General features: G+C 27.5%; 1 protein-coding gene across 1 annotated transcript; it reads right to left on the bottom strand.

Moving 5' to 3' along the window:
* Positions 1 to 11,929: 11,929 nt before the first annotated feature.
* On the bottom strand, positions 11,930 to 15,688 carry LOC148199751 (putative oxidoreductase At4g09670). Its single transcript, XM_088114688.1, has 2 exons — positions 15,173 to 15,688; positions 11,930 to 12,656 (listed from the first exon to the last, which is right to left on the bottom strand). The coding sequence occupies exons 1-2, from the start codon at positions 15,638 to 15,640 to the stop codon at positions 12,027 to 12,029; spliced, it is 1,098 nt and encodes a 365-aa protein (XP_087970814.1). The 5' UTR covers positions 15,641 to 15,688; the 3' UTR covers positions 11,930 to 12,026.
* Positions 15,689 to 16,007: the final 319 nt, after the last annotated feature.

The raw sequence follows: 16,007 nt of genomic DNA, 5'->3' as shown, positions 1-16,007 counted from the left end.
TATTATTTCATTGTTTGTTTGGTTGATAAAACAAATTTTATTATAATTCCATTTTATTACAATCAAAAACTAAAAAAGAAATCTGGACAAATTTCCGGCGGTTTCAGAAAATCCATGCTAATACCGGCGGTTTTCGCAAAATCCCGTTAATACTGGTGGTTTTCGCAAAACCCCCGCTAATACCGGCGGTTTTCACAAAACTCCGCTAATACCGGCGGTTTTTACAAAACTCCCGCTAATACCGGCGGTTTTCACAAAACCCCCGCTAATACCGGCGGTTTTCATAAAACCCCCGCTAATACCGGCGGTTTTCATAAAACCCCCGCTAATACCGGCGGTTTTTCAAAACCCCCGCTAATACCGGCGGTTTTTCAAAAAACCGCCGGTAATTATTTAGCGACGCAGCTTTTCCCGACGGTTTTCCTAACCGCGGGTAACATACTTTTCGGGGGTTAAAACCGCCGGAAACGAAAAAAATAACCCCGGCTAAAATTATAGTTTTTTGTAGTGTATAATGTTACTAAAAGTAATAATAACTAGAAATATAACAAAACGAAATATGTTTAACTGCACAACTTGTCTTTAATTTTTTATTATAGTTTTATAATATTAAAAAACTGTATTTTTGTAGTATGTTGTTTGAAAAATATATTTTGTGTTATAATTGAGTAATTTATACACGAAAATAGTAATGTGTATAACTTCATCCAACTAGAAATATTAGCTAACTGATTAAATCTTAAAATTTATTCATATGTAATTAAAATCATTTAATATTATATATATAGATATAGATATAGATATACTAAATCAACATGTCAATTAGAGCTGTCAAAATGGGTAATCCGGTCCGGCCTGACCCGACCCACCACGGGTTGGTCAATTAGTGAGATAACCCAACCCGGTTCATTTATTAGGAAGCTGAAAAAGTTCGAACTCGGCTCGACTCACTACGGGTTGGTGGATTAAACGAGTTGACTCATTGACTCACTTAATTATAATTTTTTTTAATTCAAATTTAAATAAATTTCACTCTAAAATAACGTTCAATTCCAAAGACAATTCAAAATAAAAAAATATATATATCATAAAATCTAAGGGTAATCCAAAAACAAGTACAAAAGACAACAAAGTTTGTAAGATTGATAATTTTTGTGTCATATATGTCCATTTATAATATTAGAATCTTGAATATATAAATCTATAATATTTTTTTCTCTTGAAACATCTTTTTTTTTATCCTCATCTACAATATAACAAAAAAAATGCTAACTAATAATATTGAAACACAAAATAATAAATAATTAAATTAAATTAGGTGGGTTGGTGAGTCAATCCAGCTCACCACGAGTTCAATCCGGGTGAGCCGGGTTCTAAGTGAGACAGGTTGAAAACTAACTCGCATAACAAAATTACATTTTTTCAAACCTAATCCGACTCAAACCCGTGATGAGCAGGATTGACTTACCCATTTTGACAGCACTAATGTCAATAAAATAATTTGATCAATAAAAACTTTTAATTTGTTTTAATAACGACAAGATTTTTTTTTCAATAGCAACAAAATATATTAAAAGGAATTATATAAAAGATCAATCATTAACAAATAGCTTAAAAGTAGAAATAGTTTTTAATAAAATTTGATTATTTTATTATTAAAAGGTCAAATTTATAAATAAAAAATAATTAATCAAGTTTTATTTTATAAATATTACGTATTTTTAAAAATTATATTATTTTATATTTTATATTTTCTCTAAGATTATAACTGATCTAGTTAATCAAAATTGTATTTTGAGTAAGTTTATTTTTATTCCTTTCTTTAGTCAATTTTTTGGATTTTTTGTATGCATGTGTAAAGGGGTTTTTGCATGTGACTCAAAGATTCAAAATGAACTTTTGTTTCACTAGGATTGATTGCTATGGTGTGTTTAGATCTTAGTTTCCTATGTAGAGGTAAAGTATTCTATTAGAGCTAGAGTTTTTTTAGCTTATGAGTTAGAAGTTCGAGTTTGAAGTTAGCTATTTGATTATTCTTTTATTGTGTTGGTTGATTAATTTCGTTGTCTTTGATAAGTGGTAATGTTGTCTATTTTTTATGTTAAAATACATGAATGTTTGAGTGACATCATGTTTAAATATGAGCTAAATTATTTATCATTAAGTCAAATTGGTTCAATAAAAGGTTATTTTAGTTCAAATATATTGCTTTTGCCTTGAGAAAGCATTAGACATACTCATTTCTAACCATTTTGAATAATCGATACCTTTATTGAAATTTATGACAACATATTAGGTGAGCCCTGACTTGTTTTATGAGCTTTGTGAAAAAGACTTTAAAGGTTTAGTCGTTTGACAAATAAAACACTTATTGTGTAAAAATATTTTATTAAAAATTTAGAGATCTCAAGGTAGTTGGGTCATTAGACGAGTCAAGACTCATTATACAAAATTATTAAACTTTTGCTCTAATACTTGGTCATTGGGAGAGTCAATTCCCTTAGTAAAAATGATTTATGAAAAATTCAAACTAGCAGATAAAATTGAACAAGTATGTCTTGTACTTTTCATAACTCCTATTGCTTTCTCATTGGGCGAACTTATATGCTTGTTGAATGAGGGATGAATGTTTTGTATAATAAGTAATGCTTTGAATTTTGAGATGAAATGTGTGAATGTGTAGTTGAGTAAAGTTAAAATTTATCGATAATCTACTTAGAGATATGTGAAGTTGAGTAAAATTAGGATTTGTATCATAATATATTGATATTATTATATATATATATATATATATATATATATATATATATAGTTATTTTTAGTGAAGAAATGTTATCTTATGTGATTATATGATATGTATTAAATGGAGATTCTTGATAATATTATTTTGATTTTATCATGAGAAAGATATCTCGAGAGTCAATGCAGTCTTAAATATGGAATTCATAATGAAAAAAAGAAATAGTATCAGAACTCATTAAAAAAAACCCAAGTTAGTAGAAGTCAGGTGTAGGAGAAAGGGTTTAGATTTTCAGAAAGTGGAAGACAGGTGTGCAACACTGAATGACCGATCGATTTTAGTGACGGCAGTATTTAAGGCAAAATTTCAAACTTCGTGCCACTTTTCTGCATGCACCCTTCATCTTCAACCTTCTGAATATCCTTCTTCTCTCTACCATCTCCACCTTCTCTCTAAGGATTCTTATCATTTTCTTCTTCCGATCACCACTCAGGCACTGTTTGATCTCTCCCAGCGTCAAGGGCTTTCGTTTAAATTGATCAAGTTGTGGTTTCAAGCCGGTGAGTTACTTCCTCCTTAGAACGTTCATTTTCTTTCAAATGCAAACCCAGATTTCTGGTTGCATGAGTGGATCATCTTATTCTTAGAATTTTTGGTCTTCTGTTTGGTTTAGTTTCTTAAAGCGTGATTGTAGAACGCTAAAGTCTTTGGTAGTGGTGGGCTATATCTTGTATCGTTGAGAGTTCGACTACGTTAGAGGTAAGGGAAGCTTATAATTTAATTAAGATTCTCGTTTGATGATTGTTTACTTACTGGAATGATGTTATGTTTGATGATTTGGTTGATGTTGAAATATTGCATGTTTGTTTGGAAGTGTTGATGATTGATGAAAGCCATGAAATGGGTAGGAATATAGTCTGAGAATCATTCTGTAATAATCTGCAAAATTATGTAAACTGTAATCGAGAGTCATTAGTGACCGTTTGGTTTTCCTTTTTTGTTTTCGGTCTTAACTGGATTCTCCTTCTAAAGGGACTTTCAGTTAATGACCGTTCGGTCTCCTATTGGTAGGTTAGCACACTAAATAATTAGTTATGTTTAGTTTTCTATTTCTACTTAGTTATCAGCTTAGTCAGAATATTCAAATGAGTTAAGTAATCAATATTATAGTCGTTTTCAGTATGTGAATAGATGTTAGGTTGTTTCCGTGGTCGGCCTTGTATATTTATATTTGTTAGAGCGTTCGATCTCTATAGTACTAGGTCATAGACCTGGTTCTTGGTCTAAGTAGTACTCGGTCATAGACCAAGTACTCTCTATCTTATAATATTCTTTAATATAATTGCATTAGGTATTAAGAGTGTTCAGTTAAACTCCAAAACGTCCAGTCCAAGTTAATAGTGTTCGGAAAAAGCTTTTAGGGTTCGGTTTAAGTTCTCAGGTTCCATCAAAAGTTATTATAATTTTCGGTTAAGTCTAAAATCATATGTATTATTTAGTATTTGTACCTTCTTAGGTTTTCTGTCCAGTGAAATATTGTTCTGTAGTAACTGTCGAGTTACAAGTAAACATCCAAATATTATCAAGAGTGTTTGGTTGATTATGAGCCTTATCTCGCATGGACCGTTCTTTCCTGTTTTGTGTACAAGTGGAAGACAGCTCGGTTTTACACTAAGTGTGTTGTTATATTAGTTTTCAAGATGGTCTTTCGTTCGGTCTTGTTTCAGAGATGGGTTATGTCTTTCTTAAATTCAGTTTGAATGTGTTAATGTTAAAGTATGATGATAATGGAAATGTGATATGAATGGAATGGTATGGATGTAAAAGAGAATTCCAAGGAGGAATATCTCATGAATGGTATTGGAATGGTAAAGTATGAATGTGGACAAAGTTTAGCTGACGTTTATCCTAATATTTCGTGATTACTCGTTCTTACGTAGAGAAGGGTAATTCATGTGTGGGAATGGCAGGAGGTCCTAGATCATAAGGTGAATTTGGGCGGAACAGACTAACCTCGGGTGGCAGCTGTTGAGGATATCTCAATTATTACATCACCCGGGTGCAAAAACGTCGTAGCTACACAAAATTCATACAGTCTGAACAGTCAGAGTAAAGTGGTCGCTCATTGCATGCTTTGACGTATGATTTTGGTTGGAAGTGTATGATTTGATGATTGCATGATTAACTATTTGATTGTATATCAAATTTATGTGAAATACATGTTTTATAGAATTAATTAAATTACATAAGCTTACCCTGTACTTTTCCTGTCTGGTCTGTTTTGTCCGTTCGGTCGTATTGTCCTGTTGTAATGATCATCCTGTGGATGTGAGCAGAAGGATAAGAGTTGCTGGAAGAAGCTCTGGTAGAAGTGGAAGTGAAGGTCGAATCTTAGAACCGTTCAGTTAGTATTGCTGCTTCTATTGTGTAGAATCGTTCGATATATGTGATTTTGGAAGTCGTTCGGTCTAGGCGGTAGAATTGTAAAGTTTAAATTCTGTAGTATTTTGGTTAGGCCGTTCGGCCAGAACTGTACTTCTTAACCTCAGAACTGAACTGTAATATTGTTAATATGTAGATATTCTAGATATGATTTTCTGTTGTATTTTTTGGATGTTACAAATAGTATCTCATATTTATAAGAATTTTTATGTGAGTGAATAGTCATATATGACAAGTGCAAAATATATGAGTATAATTAATTCAAGAATCTTTCAGAAAGATAATATATTGCCAGCAGTGATTGCATTTTAATTTTAATGATATTGTGTAGGTGTTAAATGTGATGTGAAAATATTTAATGTTCTACAATGGTTATTTTATAAATGGTTATGTTTTTATAAAAAATATTTGCACTTATCCTATTTTATTATATCATAGTTTCATCTATTATGATTGTATGTTAAGTAAGAGTAGAAAATATTACAAGTAGAAGTACTTAACATTAAGAGATTGAAAAATTGCAAATATTGTAAATATTAATATGTATGTAGAAGGTAGTATACGCACTTTTTCGTACTCTTAACAATGTAAAACATCTTACATTCTCATTCAATCCTTATATCATATCAATAATATAACCTTTGCGATAATTATGGTGAAAATAACACATTTGTGAATCAACAATATGAACATATTTCACACGGTGATATCATAATTTCTTTTTTCTCGAGTTTTTGGAATGCAGCAAAAGAGAACACAAGTCCCTCAAACAGTATTTACAAAAGAACTTTGAATGAAAAGTATAAGATTTGAAAATCACCTAAAAAATCAATTCTTTGAAAAGTTTTGTTGTCTAGTGATTGCGGTGGCATGAGGTGACTATCCTTTTGACCTTTTTGCATGCTTAGGATGAAACTACGATCCATTGCACAAGATTTGAAAGAACAACCTAGAAAGTTGAAATCAAGAATACCCGGCCTTAAATTTTACACGTCATTCACATCTACATGTGGAGATGAAAAATGTAGATTTGAGAGGAAAAGTAGGAAGAAATAGTTGAGATATATAGATGCATGGAAGAGAAGAGATTATAGGACACGAGTCTAGGTTTTGAAAATTGACAATGTTTGATGATGGGTATCGATCATGAATAAGAAAAAAGTGAATCTATGATGGGGTGTTGTGGGGCTTGTGTCCCCTTTTCTGGCCTTATGGTTCCATGTTTGCTTTATGACAAATTGCTTTCATGCTTTTGATAGTGCTTGGAAAAGCCTGAGATGGCATACCATACCTCACTCTCTAACATTAACATAGGACCATAAGTCACATGATACCTTTCGCCCCTAGAAAATATGTTTTCTTGCTTTTCCACAACTTCTTTCACAAAAGTTTTTTAGATTTTATTTTAGGCTATCAGCAAAACTATACTTTTAAGAAAAATCACTTTTTTTGTTTTTCTTGTTTTGGTTTATGAATTCTCAAGTTCTTTGTTTTCTTTCTTCATTTTTACATTATAATAAATAATACTTGCAAATTGATTAAAGCTTACGGAAAATAGAAGTATAAAATCTAATGGAGGAAATACTTAATTTATAAGACTTCTTTCTTAGTCCTTTTGCCCACTATAGTTACAATTTAAAGTTTTTTTCTCATAAATGTACCATTTATTTAAAACAAATTTAGCGTCTCATCCTATCAGTAAATGCGTATTTTAACTAGAACAAGGAAATTGATGTGAGCACAAATTAAAAAAAAAAAAAAGTGTGATGATTTGACATTATACATTGTGGTTTTAAGACTAGTTCTTTTAAAATCAGTTAACATTTCTAATAGTTTGTTTCTTATATACCTTACATGATTAAAGTATATAAATTTTATACATATTTTACATTAGATATGGATTATTTTAGTTGTTAAATATAATAATTAATAGTTTCTTTGTGTGTCCTGAACTAAAGCGTTGAAATGGAAATAGTATTTGTTACTCTTTCGCTTCCTTTTTTTTAATATATTTTTTAAGCTTATTTACCTGAATATGAAATATAGTAAAAAAAAATTTTTAACAAAATAATTATATACTTTTTAGGATATTTTCAATAAAAGTAACTAAGTTACTTTATATATTGAAAAATAATAACTTTTAACCCTTATATTACATTATAATCAAATAAATTGTACTTAATATTGCTTCAGTATACGAAAGTATAAAGAATGTTAAACATTTGTAATTTTGTATTTTTAAATTTAAATTAATTATTATTTAAAATAAAATTTATTGTAACAAATAATAAAGTAGTGTTTTTCTTATTTTTAAAGTTGAATTGTCAGTAATTATGTGGAGAAACTTTTGAAATGTTACGTGGTAGTATTAAATAAAAGAGTTGTTCTAAACAACTCAAAGTACCTCTAGATATCTTTCACTATAATATTATTTTTTTCTTTTTTTTTTCTTTTCATTTAACATAATAAATTGTATGTAAATGGTTTAGAAACTACTATATATTTATTAAATTATAAAAAGACAAAAATATTTTTAAATTGAAGGTAGATAAAATGAAAAATATATTTAATCTTGTTTGCTCTGGTAGAATAATTGTAATTTTAAGATCATTTTACTTAAATAAAGTTAAAAAAAATAAAAAATCAATCAATTAAATTTATGGGAATTGATTCTAACTTTTTGGACTAAATATGTGTAATAAAAACATATGACCATTCTGAAGTAGCCTATTCTATAATAAATGTATAATAAAATTACATAAATAAATGTCGGATCATATTTTCGAATAAATGTGTAGTTAATATATTTCTTTCTTAACATGTCTTAAAAACGTCTGAACGTTTTATAATTAATGTTTGAAAAAAGACATGAAAAACATTCTCAACATATTATGTCTGGATCAGTGTCAAAAACATTTTCTGAAATATTAATGAGAAAATCTAACACATATGTCTTTATGGGTATCCTCTGCTTTCGGTGAATTTATTCGGTTTGGAAAATGCAACCAAGAATTGACAATGGTATGACATTTAAAAGCTAAGCTAATTTTGATTGGTGGTTCAGTGTTTTTTCGGTTCACCACGTGGTTGGGCATATATAGCTCCGGAGGAAAAGTTTTCATCTCATTCTAGAGAACTTTTTACAATTTACAATAGTAGAATATATTATTATAATGTTATTATTATTATCTTGTTTTATTCTTTCTATCCTCTCAACTAATCAAACATGATATGATAATTAAATAGTATCAATTCTTTGAATGCTACTATCATAGTTATTTTACATATTAAAGTTATTCTGTATAAAATATAAATAAAAATTAAACTGAAAATGTATTATTTAAATAAAATTATTATATATTTTAAAGTTTAAGTAAAAAAATAATAAGAAACTATTCTTTAAAATAAAAATAAATAAAATTAACAATTGAAAATATATTATTTAAATAAAATTATTATATATTTTAAAGTTTAAGTAAAAAATAATAGGAAAGTAATCTTAAAGGAAAAAGAAAAAATCTTTAACTTTTTTCTCTTGATTTTTTTATGAAATAATATCAATATTAAAACTAAACTTTTAAATTAATTTTATAAATATAATTTAAATCCCTTATATAATAGGAATTTGAAGTTCAAAATATAAACAAACCGATGTGGAACTTCAATTTAACATCGTGTGTAACTCTCTAGTCCAAAATGTGTCCCTGGATTAAAGTTTATAAATATAAATTTGAATAAAAATATATTGTAAACTGAAATTTAATAAAAAAAGATATTTTATTATTATGTGATTTGTATTTTTTATTTTTTTTCTCGGAAATTGTATGTTAACAAAATGAAAGTTTCAAAGTATTTTTATTTGATTGTTGCTTTGAAAGAATATTAAACAACCGGCTGCAGAGAAAGTAATTGTTTTGAAAGAAAATAATTAAAAAAAATATATTTACATTTTTTATAACTACCAGATTAAAAGTGGATAGTGATTATTATTAACTTTTGTATAATGATAATTTCACAACATATTTTTTAACAATTTAACGTCATCTACATGTCATTCTAGTATTGGTCTATATTGATGTTTATGATTATTATTATTGATTGTGGAATAATTTCGAACCAATCACAAAATGTTATCAAAAAAATATTGTCAAAGTATCATTATCCTTAACTTTTACTAGAGCTGTCAAATGAGTCCCTTTAATAAGATTTGGTCCTAACCCACGTGGGTTGGGGTCAAAAAAGCCCACAGGAAAAAAAAAACCCTTCATTAGAAAAGCCCACAAGACTAAAAACCCTAAAGCCCTATAGGCCAGGGCCAGTCCATAGACTTTCCTTTTTACAAAATTTAACGTCCAGAAACATAATATCATCATACAAGTAATAACAAATCATATGTATTTTTTATCCAGCTTTCATTTTATCTTTGTTAGTAATAACTTATAACCATAATTGATTCATGTGTAATTATATGTTTTTACCAATAAAATTAATTTTCTACTTCATAACTATTTGTATATTAATTAGTTTAATAATAATGCTTTTATACAATTATTCCTTAATTTCCAAATTCTGTTTTGATAAGTTTTTCATCTTAATTTGTTTTTTTTAATTTTGGTTTGTAAATTTGCCAGAGATATCAACATAAAGAAAGTTTGAAAGTTAAAAAATTTAATTTAATTTGTAAAATTTTGATAGACAAACAAATTTATCTATAAATGGTAATTTATTTTGTCACTAGTTTAAATCAATATCATTCGATTAAGATTTGTGATCAAAATTACATTTTTTTAAATTGGTGTAAACATGTTAAAATTTTGACTTAATAACTTTTTAACCTTTTTAATTTTCCCAATTTAATAAAATTAATATTTATTATTTATAAAGTTATATAATTCTTTTATAATTTTTTTTAAACATATAATTTAATCATTTACATAATTTATATATTTTTATGTCTTTTCATATATTTTATATTATATTCATTTGTCTTTTTTATTAGTTTCTTATTAAGAGACATTGATGTAATTTATCTATTATTATAATTATTATAATTTTTATTTATTTTATATGTTAATAATTAAATACAATAATAATTTTAATTTTAGTGTTATAAAATATAACATTATATTTATTTAAAAATATTGTATCTATTATTGAATTATTTTTAATTACAATCGGCTCAATTATGATAAATAATTCAATAAAAACGATATCTGTTGGTAAAGATATATCTGATTTTAAAATATTAATTTAATCTAAAAGGTTAGAAAAAAAAATCTGATTTTATAACTACTAGGATTACATCTAGATCTTCTATACTAACATATATGATATTTATAACAATTTTGCCTAACAAGAATTTTCACTAAAAAAATTAGTTCTTTTATCATGTGAAATTAATTTTAAACTTTATAAAGTTTGTGGTTTAATTTTTTAATGTATATATATATATATATATATCTATGCAAAACATTCAACAAAAGAATTTTATATGACAAACTATAAAAAATAAAAATTTTACACCGATATTAAAAATTCATCCAAACAGTAGATTTGAATTTAAAATCTAACAATAATTAATATTTCAAATATTTATATAGATATCAGAATTCGATTATTGAAAATCAAATTTTGAACTGCGTTACTTTTATAATTTATTTTTTGAATTTTTTTTCATTTTCTTTTAAATAAAATTAGTAATAAAAATTTTCTTTTTTAACTTTCCAAAATAATAAAATTATATATTTAAAATATACTTATAATTAAAAATTATTTTAAATAATGTTTTATAAAATAAATATTTATATATTTATATTTAATTAAAAAATATTAAATATCATTTAAAATTTGGAAATTATTGAACTTGTAAAATAAATAAAAGAAATAACTAAAAAAACATTAAAAGTGAATTAATTTAGTTTAGGGACTACTCCCATCCTAACCCTACCCCAACCCACTTTATGTGGGACTTTAGGGGTTGGGGCTTTTAAAAAGCCTCCTATTAAGTGGGCTAGAAAATTAGGGCTTGATTTTAGAAGGGGTCAGGATCAACCCTTGGACCAGGGACTAAAATGACACCTCTAACTTTTACATAGAAGTAGTTTTATTTAACTTTTACATAATCAAAATTAAAAATATATTTAAAGTAAAATATTTTTATTAAAGTTAAAATAAATTTTTTGAAAAAGTTGGAGCTGTAGATTAAAATGTTAAAACGTTAAAAGTAAAATTTTTGAAGGTGTAAGATGATATATTAGATGTGTGGGATGAAACACTCTTTGTTTCAACGAGTGACAAGCGCAAGCAATGGAGATTGGATCCAAATATTAATGGACTTCTTTTGGCACCCCATATTTTGGTTTTGCACCATCATAAATGTTAAAATCTCTATCTTTTTTGTACTATTATGTATGCAAATGCATAACAGTTTTATCTACTATTATATGGGGGAAACTATTAACTAGTGTTGATCAGGAACTAGTAATTTCACTTCTAAACATTACTAGAATTATTATCAGTTATAAATGCAATAAATTGCTCACAGATAACATAATTCAATTTCAATAATCTGAAGTTGCAATTTGTTAAAAACATTAATTCTCATTTTTGTAGGTATACAGGAAGAAGTTATCTAACTTATTCAAAGTAAAAAATGGAATGAGATTAAACAACACCATCATAAATAATCAGTGAGCAGTTCTTTCATATATATTTTAAGACGGTTGATAAGAAATATTAATTGCACACCAATGATTTATGAAAAGGTTAATATTATTTAACTCCATTTTTACTGAGATAAAATTAGACAAATGCTGTGAAAAAATTGCTATATATGATTCATCTTTTAACTCACAATTTGAACAGATTGGTAAGCTTTGTGAATGGAGTCTTTGACTGCATCCAACACAAGTTGAGTCTTTCTGGTAAAAACTGGCCAAGTCTTCTGAGGCTTCATTTCACATCTCTTAACCTTCTGAACCAAATCAGCAAACTCCATAACCATGCAAGCTTCTTGAGAAAACTGTGTCTCAACAACATGCTGATTGGGCTTAGGGCACCACATTCCTGGTTGGATGTTGGCATAATCCAACTCTGAGGCCTCCAAAAAGGTGGCATACCCTAAGTTGTCTTCAAAGGGAAGGGAAAAATCATGCAGACGAAGGCACCCTTTTGTTCCCAAAACTGTTACGTCGAAGGTTAGGTGGGATAAGAAGGAACAGTGAAAGGTGGCAGATCTTCCATCTTCCCAATGCATGGAAGAACCACAAGAGATTATGACACCTTCTTCGTTGAGAATGGCTCCTGGGAATGCAACCACTGATTTTGGAAGCTCATAGTCCACAGCCCATAAGATGGCTCTGATGCAATACCAACCACAGTCTCCTAAGGCACCCAGACCATCTAAATCTGCCTTCACGCGAATGCTACTTTTCAGAAATTCAGGACCAGGGTTGTACGTCAGACAACTGTGTATCTGGACAACAACAACACGTGCAAAACACAGTATTAATCACGGACTACTATGATATATGGTAACAACTTTTTTAATAATTTTTTGTCAATATATTATTAATCACTGTTTTATTGGTTTGTAATCATAAACTATCAAAAAGTTGTAAAAAAAAAGGGTTAAAGATACATTTTTCTATTAATCACTACGTAACAACATAACAACGTAAACTCAAATGTAAAGTACAACAACGAATGAATGGCTCCATGCACCACCAGCAACTGCTCCCTACACTACCCCATACTTAATTTGTCCTTGTTATAAAATGAATGTCAACATCCGTGTACATATTTTATATTTTATTTTATTATTTTTATTATTTTTTAAAATATTTTTAAAAAATATTTTATTTGTTATTTAAATAATAATACATAAATTAAATTAATAATAATTATTTTATTAAATAAAATAAAATTAATTTATAAATAATTAAATAATAATTTTAAAATAATTAAATTATATTAATTTAAAAAACAAAAAATTAAAAAAAAAATTTAACGGATGCTTAACCGATGTGGCACATCCGTTTTAATACATTTATAAAAAATATTTTAATTATTATTTAAATAATAATACATAAATTAAATTAATAATAATTGTTTTATTAAATAAAGTAAATTTAATTTATACATAATTAAATAATAATTTTAAAAAAATTAAATAATATTTATATATTAATTTAAAATACAATAAATTAAAAAATTAAAAATTAAAAAAAAAACTCAAATGGAGTTAATGGATATGGCACATCTGTTGAAGAATTTTTTCTTCAACGGATATTAACATTAGTTGAAGAATTTTTTCTTCAACGAATGTTAACATTCGTTGAAGAAAAGAGGTGGGGTATGGAATATTTTAAAATATAAAAAATAGTTTTAAAAAAATGTGGTGGTGCAGGAAGCAATGTGGGGTGGTGTAGATGGCCCAAAATGATGTTAAAACTTAGGCTATTGCTTTCTGCACCTCACAATTACTAACAGCACTCCATGGTAACAGAAAAAGACTAAACTATCCTCTGCCATTGTTGCATTAACTCTTTATAGAATGCATTTCATACGGGGTGTTTTAGAAAATTGGTTTCAGAAGGCATTATTACACGTGCTTTAAAAAATATGTCTGAAATATATTTTTCATACATTCTAAAAAATTTATTCTGAAAATTTTATTTTAGAAAATGTTTAAAATATGTAATTTGAAAGTCACTTTTATCAACAGGAAAATGATCATTTTAAAAATTTGAAGAGTGTATGAAAAAATCGTGGAAATGCACGAAGTAAAAAGCTTAAAACTTATAAATGAGACATGTGATTAATCTATTTTAGATACATGTTTATTTTTGGAACCAAACCTACCTTTGCTACCAAGAAAGAAAGAAAAGCTATTTTATTTAACAAAATGTGAAAGTGTGGTCACGTGTAAAAATTAGGAAGAAATAGTTAAATATGGAGCATTCTTATCGATCTACTAAAGTTCTATAACATTGTGTCGAGTAAAGTGGTGGCAAACTTTTCACACCAAAAGACAAGTTTAATCGTGTTCAGTTTACTTCGTAAACAAAACCAAAATTAATTAATTAATTAATTAATTAAATAATATGAACCTATACTTACTAGATTTACCTTTCTCTTAACTTCGAGCATCACAATTAAGTGTATTTGTGTTTTTCGTAGAAAGCTAGCTCTACAAAGGACCAACATCTACGCGTGTGTAAAAGTTTTTAGAATAAATAAAAGACGTGAAAGAAAGTATTCAGTGTTTTAAAATGTAGAAAACTTTAAAGAAAGTAAATAAGGAAAGCATAAAATTTCTTCTTTTATTTTAAAGAAATAAAAAGAACATAAAGGATATTCTAAAATTGACAAAATAAAATAGAAAGAGCCTACCATGTATAAAAGTTTTGTTAATATACGGTGAGATTTTTGTGCTAAGCTTTGATAAATATATGCAAACTAATTAAATAAATCCTCAAAATAGAAAAAAAAAAACTTCAAATCCTTTCATCTGACTAGTCCAATTCACAAATCATTTCAATAAACCTTAAAATACCACCAATTACTTCAAAAAAAAAAACAAATAAAAAAGAAAAATGTTATATTTATTAAATTTAGTTATAAAATATCTCATATTATTTAGAAATAAGAAAGATTTATAACATATAAATAAATACAAATATCATCTTATAAACAATTTTATAAAATTAAATTAAATTTATATTTTAATTCTTAACATAAATATCAAAACCATAAAACATAATATATTTTAACAAAATTTATTATTAAATAAATCAATCGTGATATATAAAAATATATACTCGTGGATGAAAGAATATATAATCCCAATTCAAACTATATTCTTCACAACAAAAAGAAACAAAAATGAAGAACACCAAAATAAATAAATAAATATATATATATATATATATATATATATATATATATAATATAATATAATATAATATGAATTTATTAATATGCACATACCCATTTGAGTTGACCAAAGCGTTGAGCATCAGATAAAGCCTCCTTCATTTTAGCCGTTCGAGGGTGGTGCATCCACATGGTGCCATCCATGAACTGCACCCCATGAGCCTCACAAGCCTCCAGAATCCGGTCAAGCTCCGCCACGCTCATCGCCGCCGGCTTCTCCAGCAGTACATGCTTCCGTCTCTCCGCCGCCTTCACCGCCCATGTCACATGCAAACCTGTCGGAAGAGGAATATAAACGGCATCCACTTCATCATCTTCCAGCACATTCTCGTAATTTCCATAAACCTTAACCGTCTTAGGTAGGTTGTGCTCGGTCGCGAAAGATTCAGCCTTTTCAACCGAACGACTGGCTATGGCATGGAGCTTGGAGTTTGGTGCTTTGTTTATGGCTTTGCATAGCTTGATGGAGATGTTAGCACAGCCAAGAATGCCAAAACGCACTGCATTTTCATCGTCACTCATATTTGTGACACTATAAATTTGGAGATTAGAGTGATTAGTGTGTAGTGATTAGAGATAAACACTATAGTTAACAAGTATTTATCTACCAAAGGAAGATGGTTGTATGTGGTTTTAAAATATAATTAATTTAGCATTATAATTGCTGGTGGGTGGATCCCAAAAATTATTTAATGTAGCTTATTGACCTATAAAATTATGCTTCATTTTTCTTTTGATAGACATCACATTTTACCCTTTAAGAGAATTTCCATGTCTCCAGAAAGAAAAGGTATCATTTCCTTATTTTATTTATGTCTTTTGTGGATTATTATTTAAATTTTTAGGGCCAATTATTGAAATAAATTAATGATTTTGATTTGGTGGAGAT

Source organism: Vigna umbellata, chromosome 4 (genome assembly GCF_029865625.1).
Source record: "Vigna umbellata cultivar VRB3 chromosome 4, Vumbellata_1.0, whole genome shotgun sequence".
NCBI classification, from domain to species: domain Eukaryota; kingdom Viridiplantae; phylum Streptophyta; class Magnoliopsida; order Fabales; family Fabaceae; genus Vigna; species Vigna umbellata.
This window is presented reverse-complemented; position numbering and strand designations above follow the sequence as displayed.

Bases quoted from the DNA above. Each gene is read 5' to 3' on its own strand.
- LOC148199751 (XM_088114688.1), bottom strand. From the start codon at position 15,640: ATGAGTGACGATGAAAATGCAGTGCGTTTTGGCATTCTTGGCTGTGCT. The intron at 12,657-15,172 runs GTATGTGCATAT...GTTGTTGTCCAG, and splicing joins GCTTTGGTCAACTCAAATGG to ATACACAGTTGTCTGACGTA.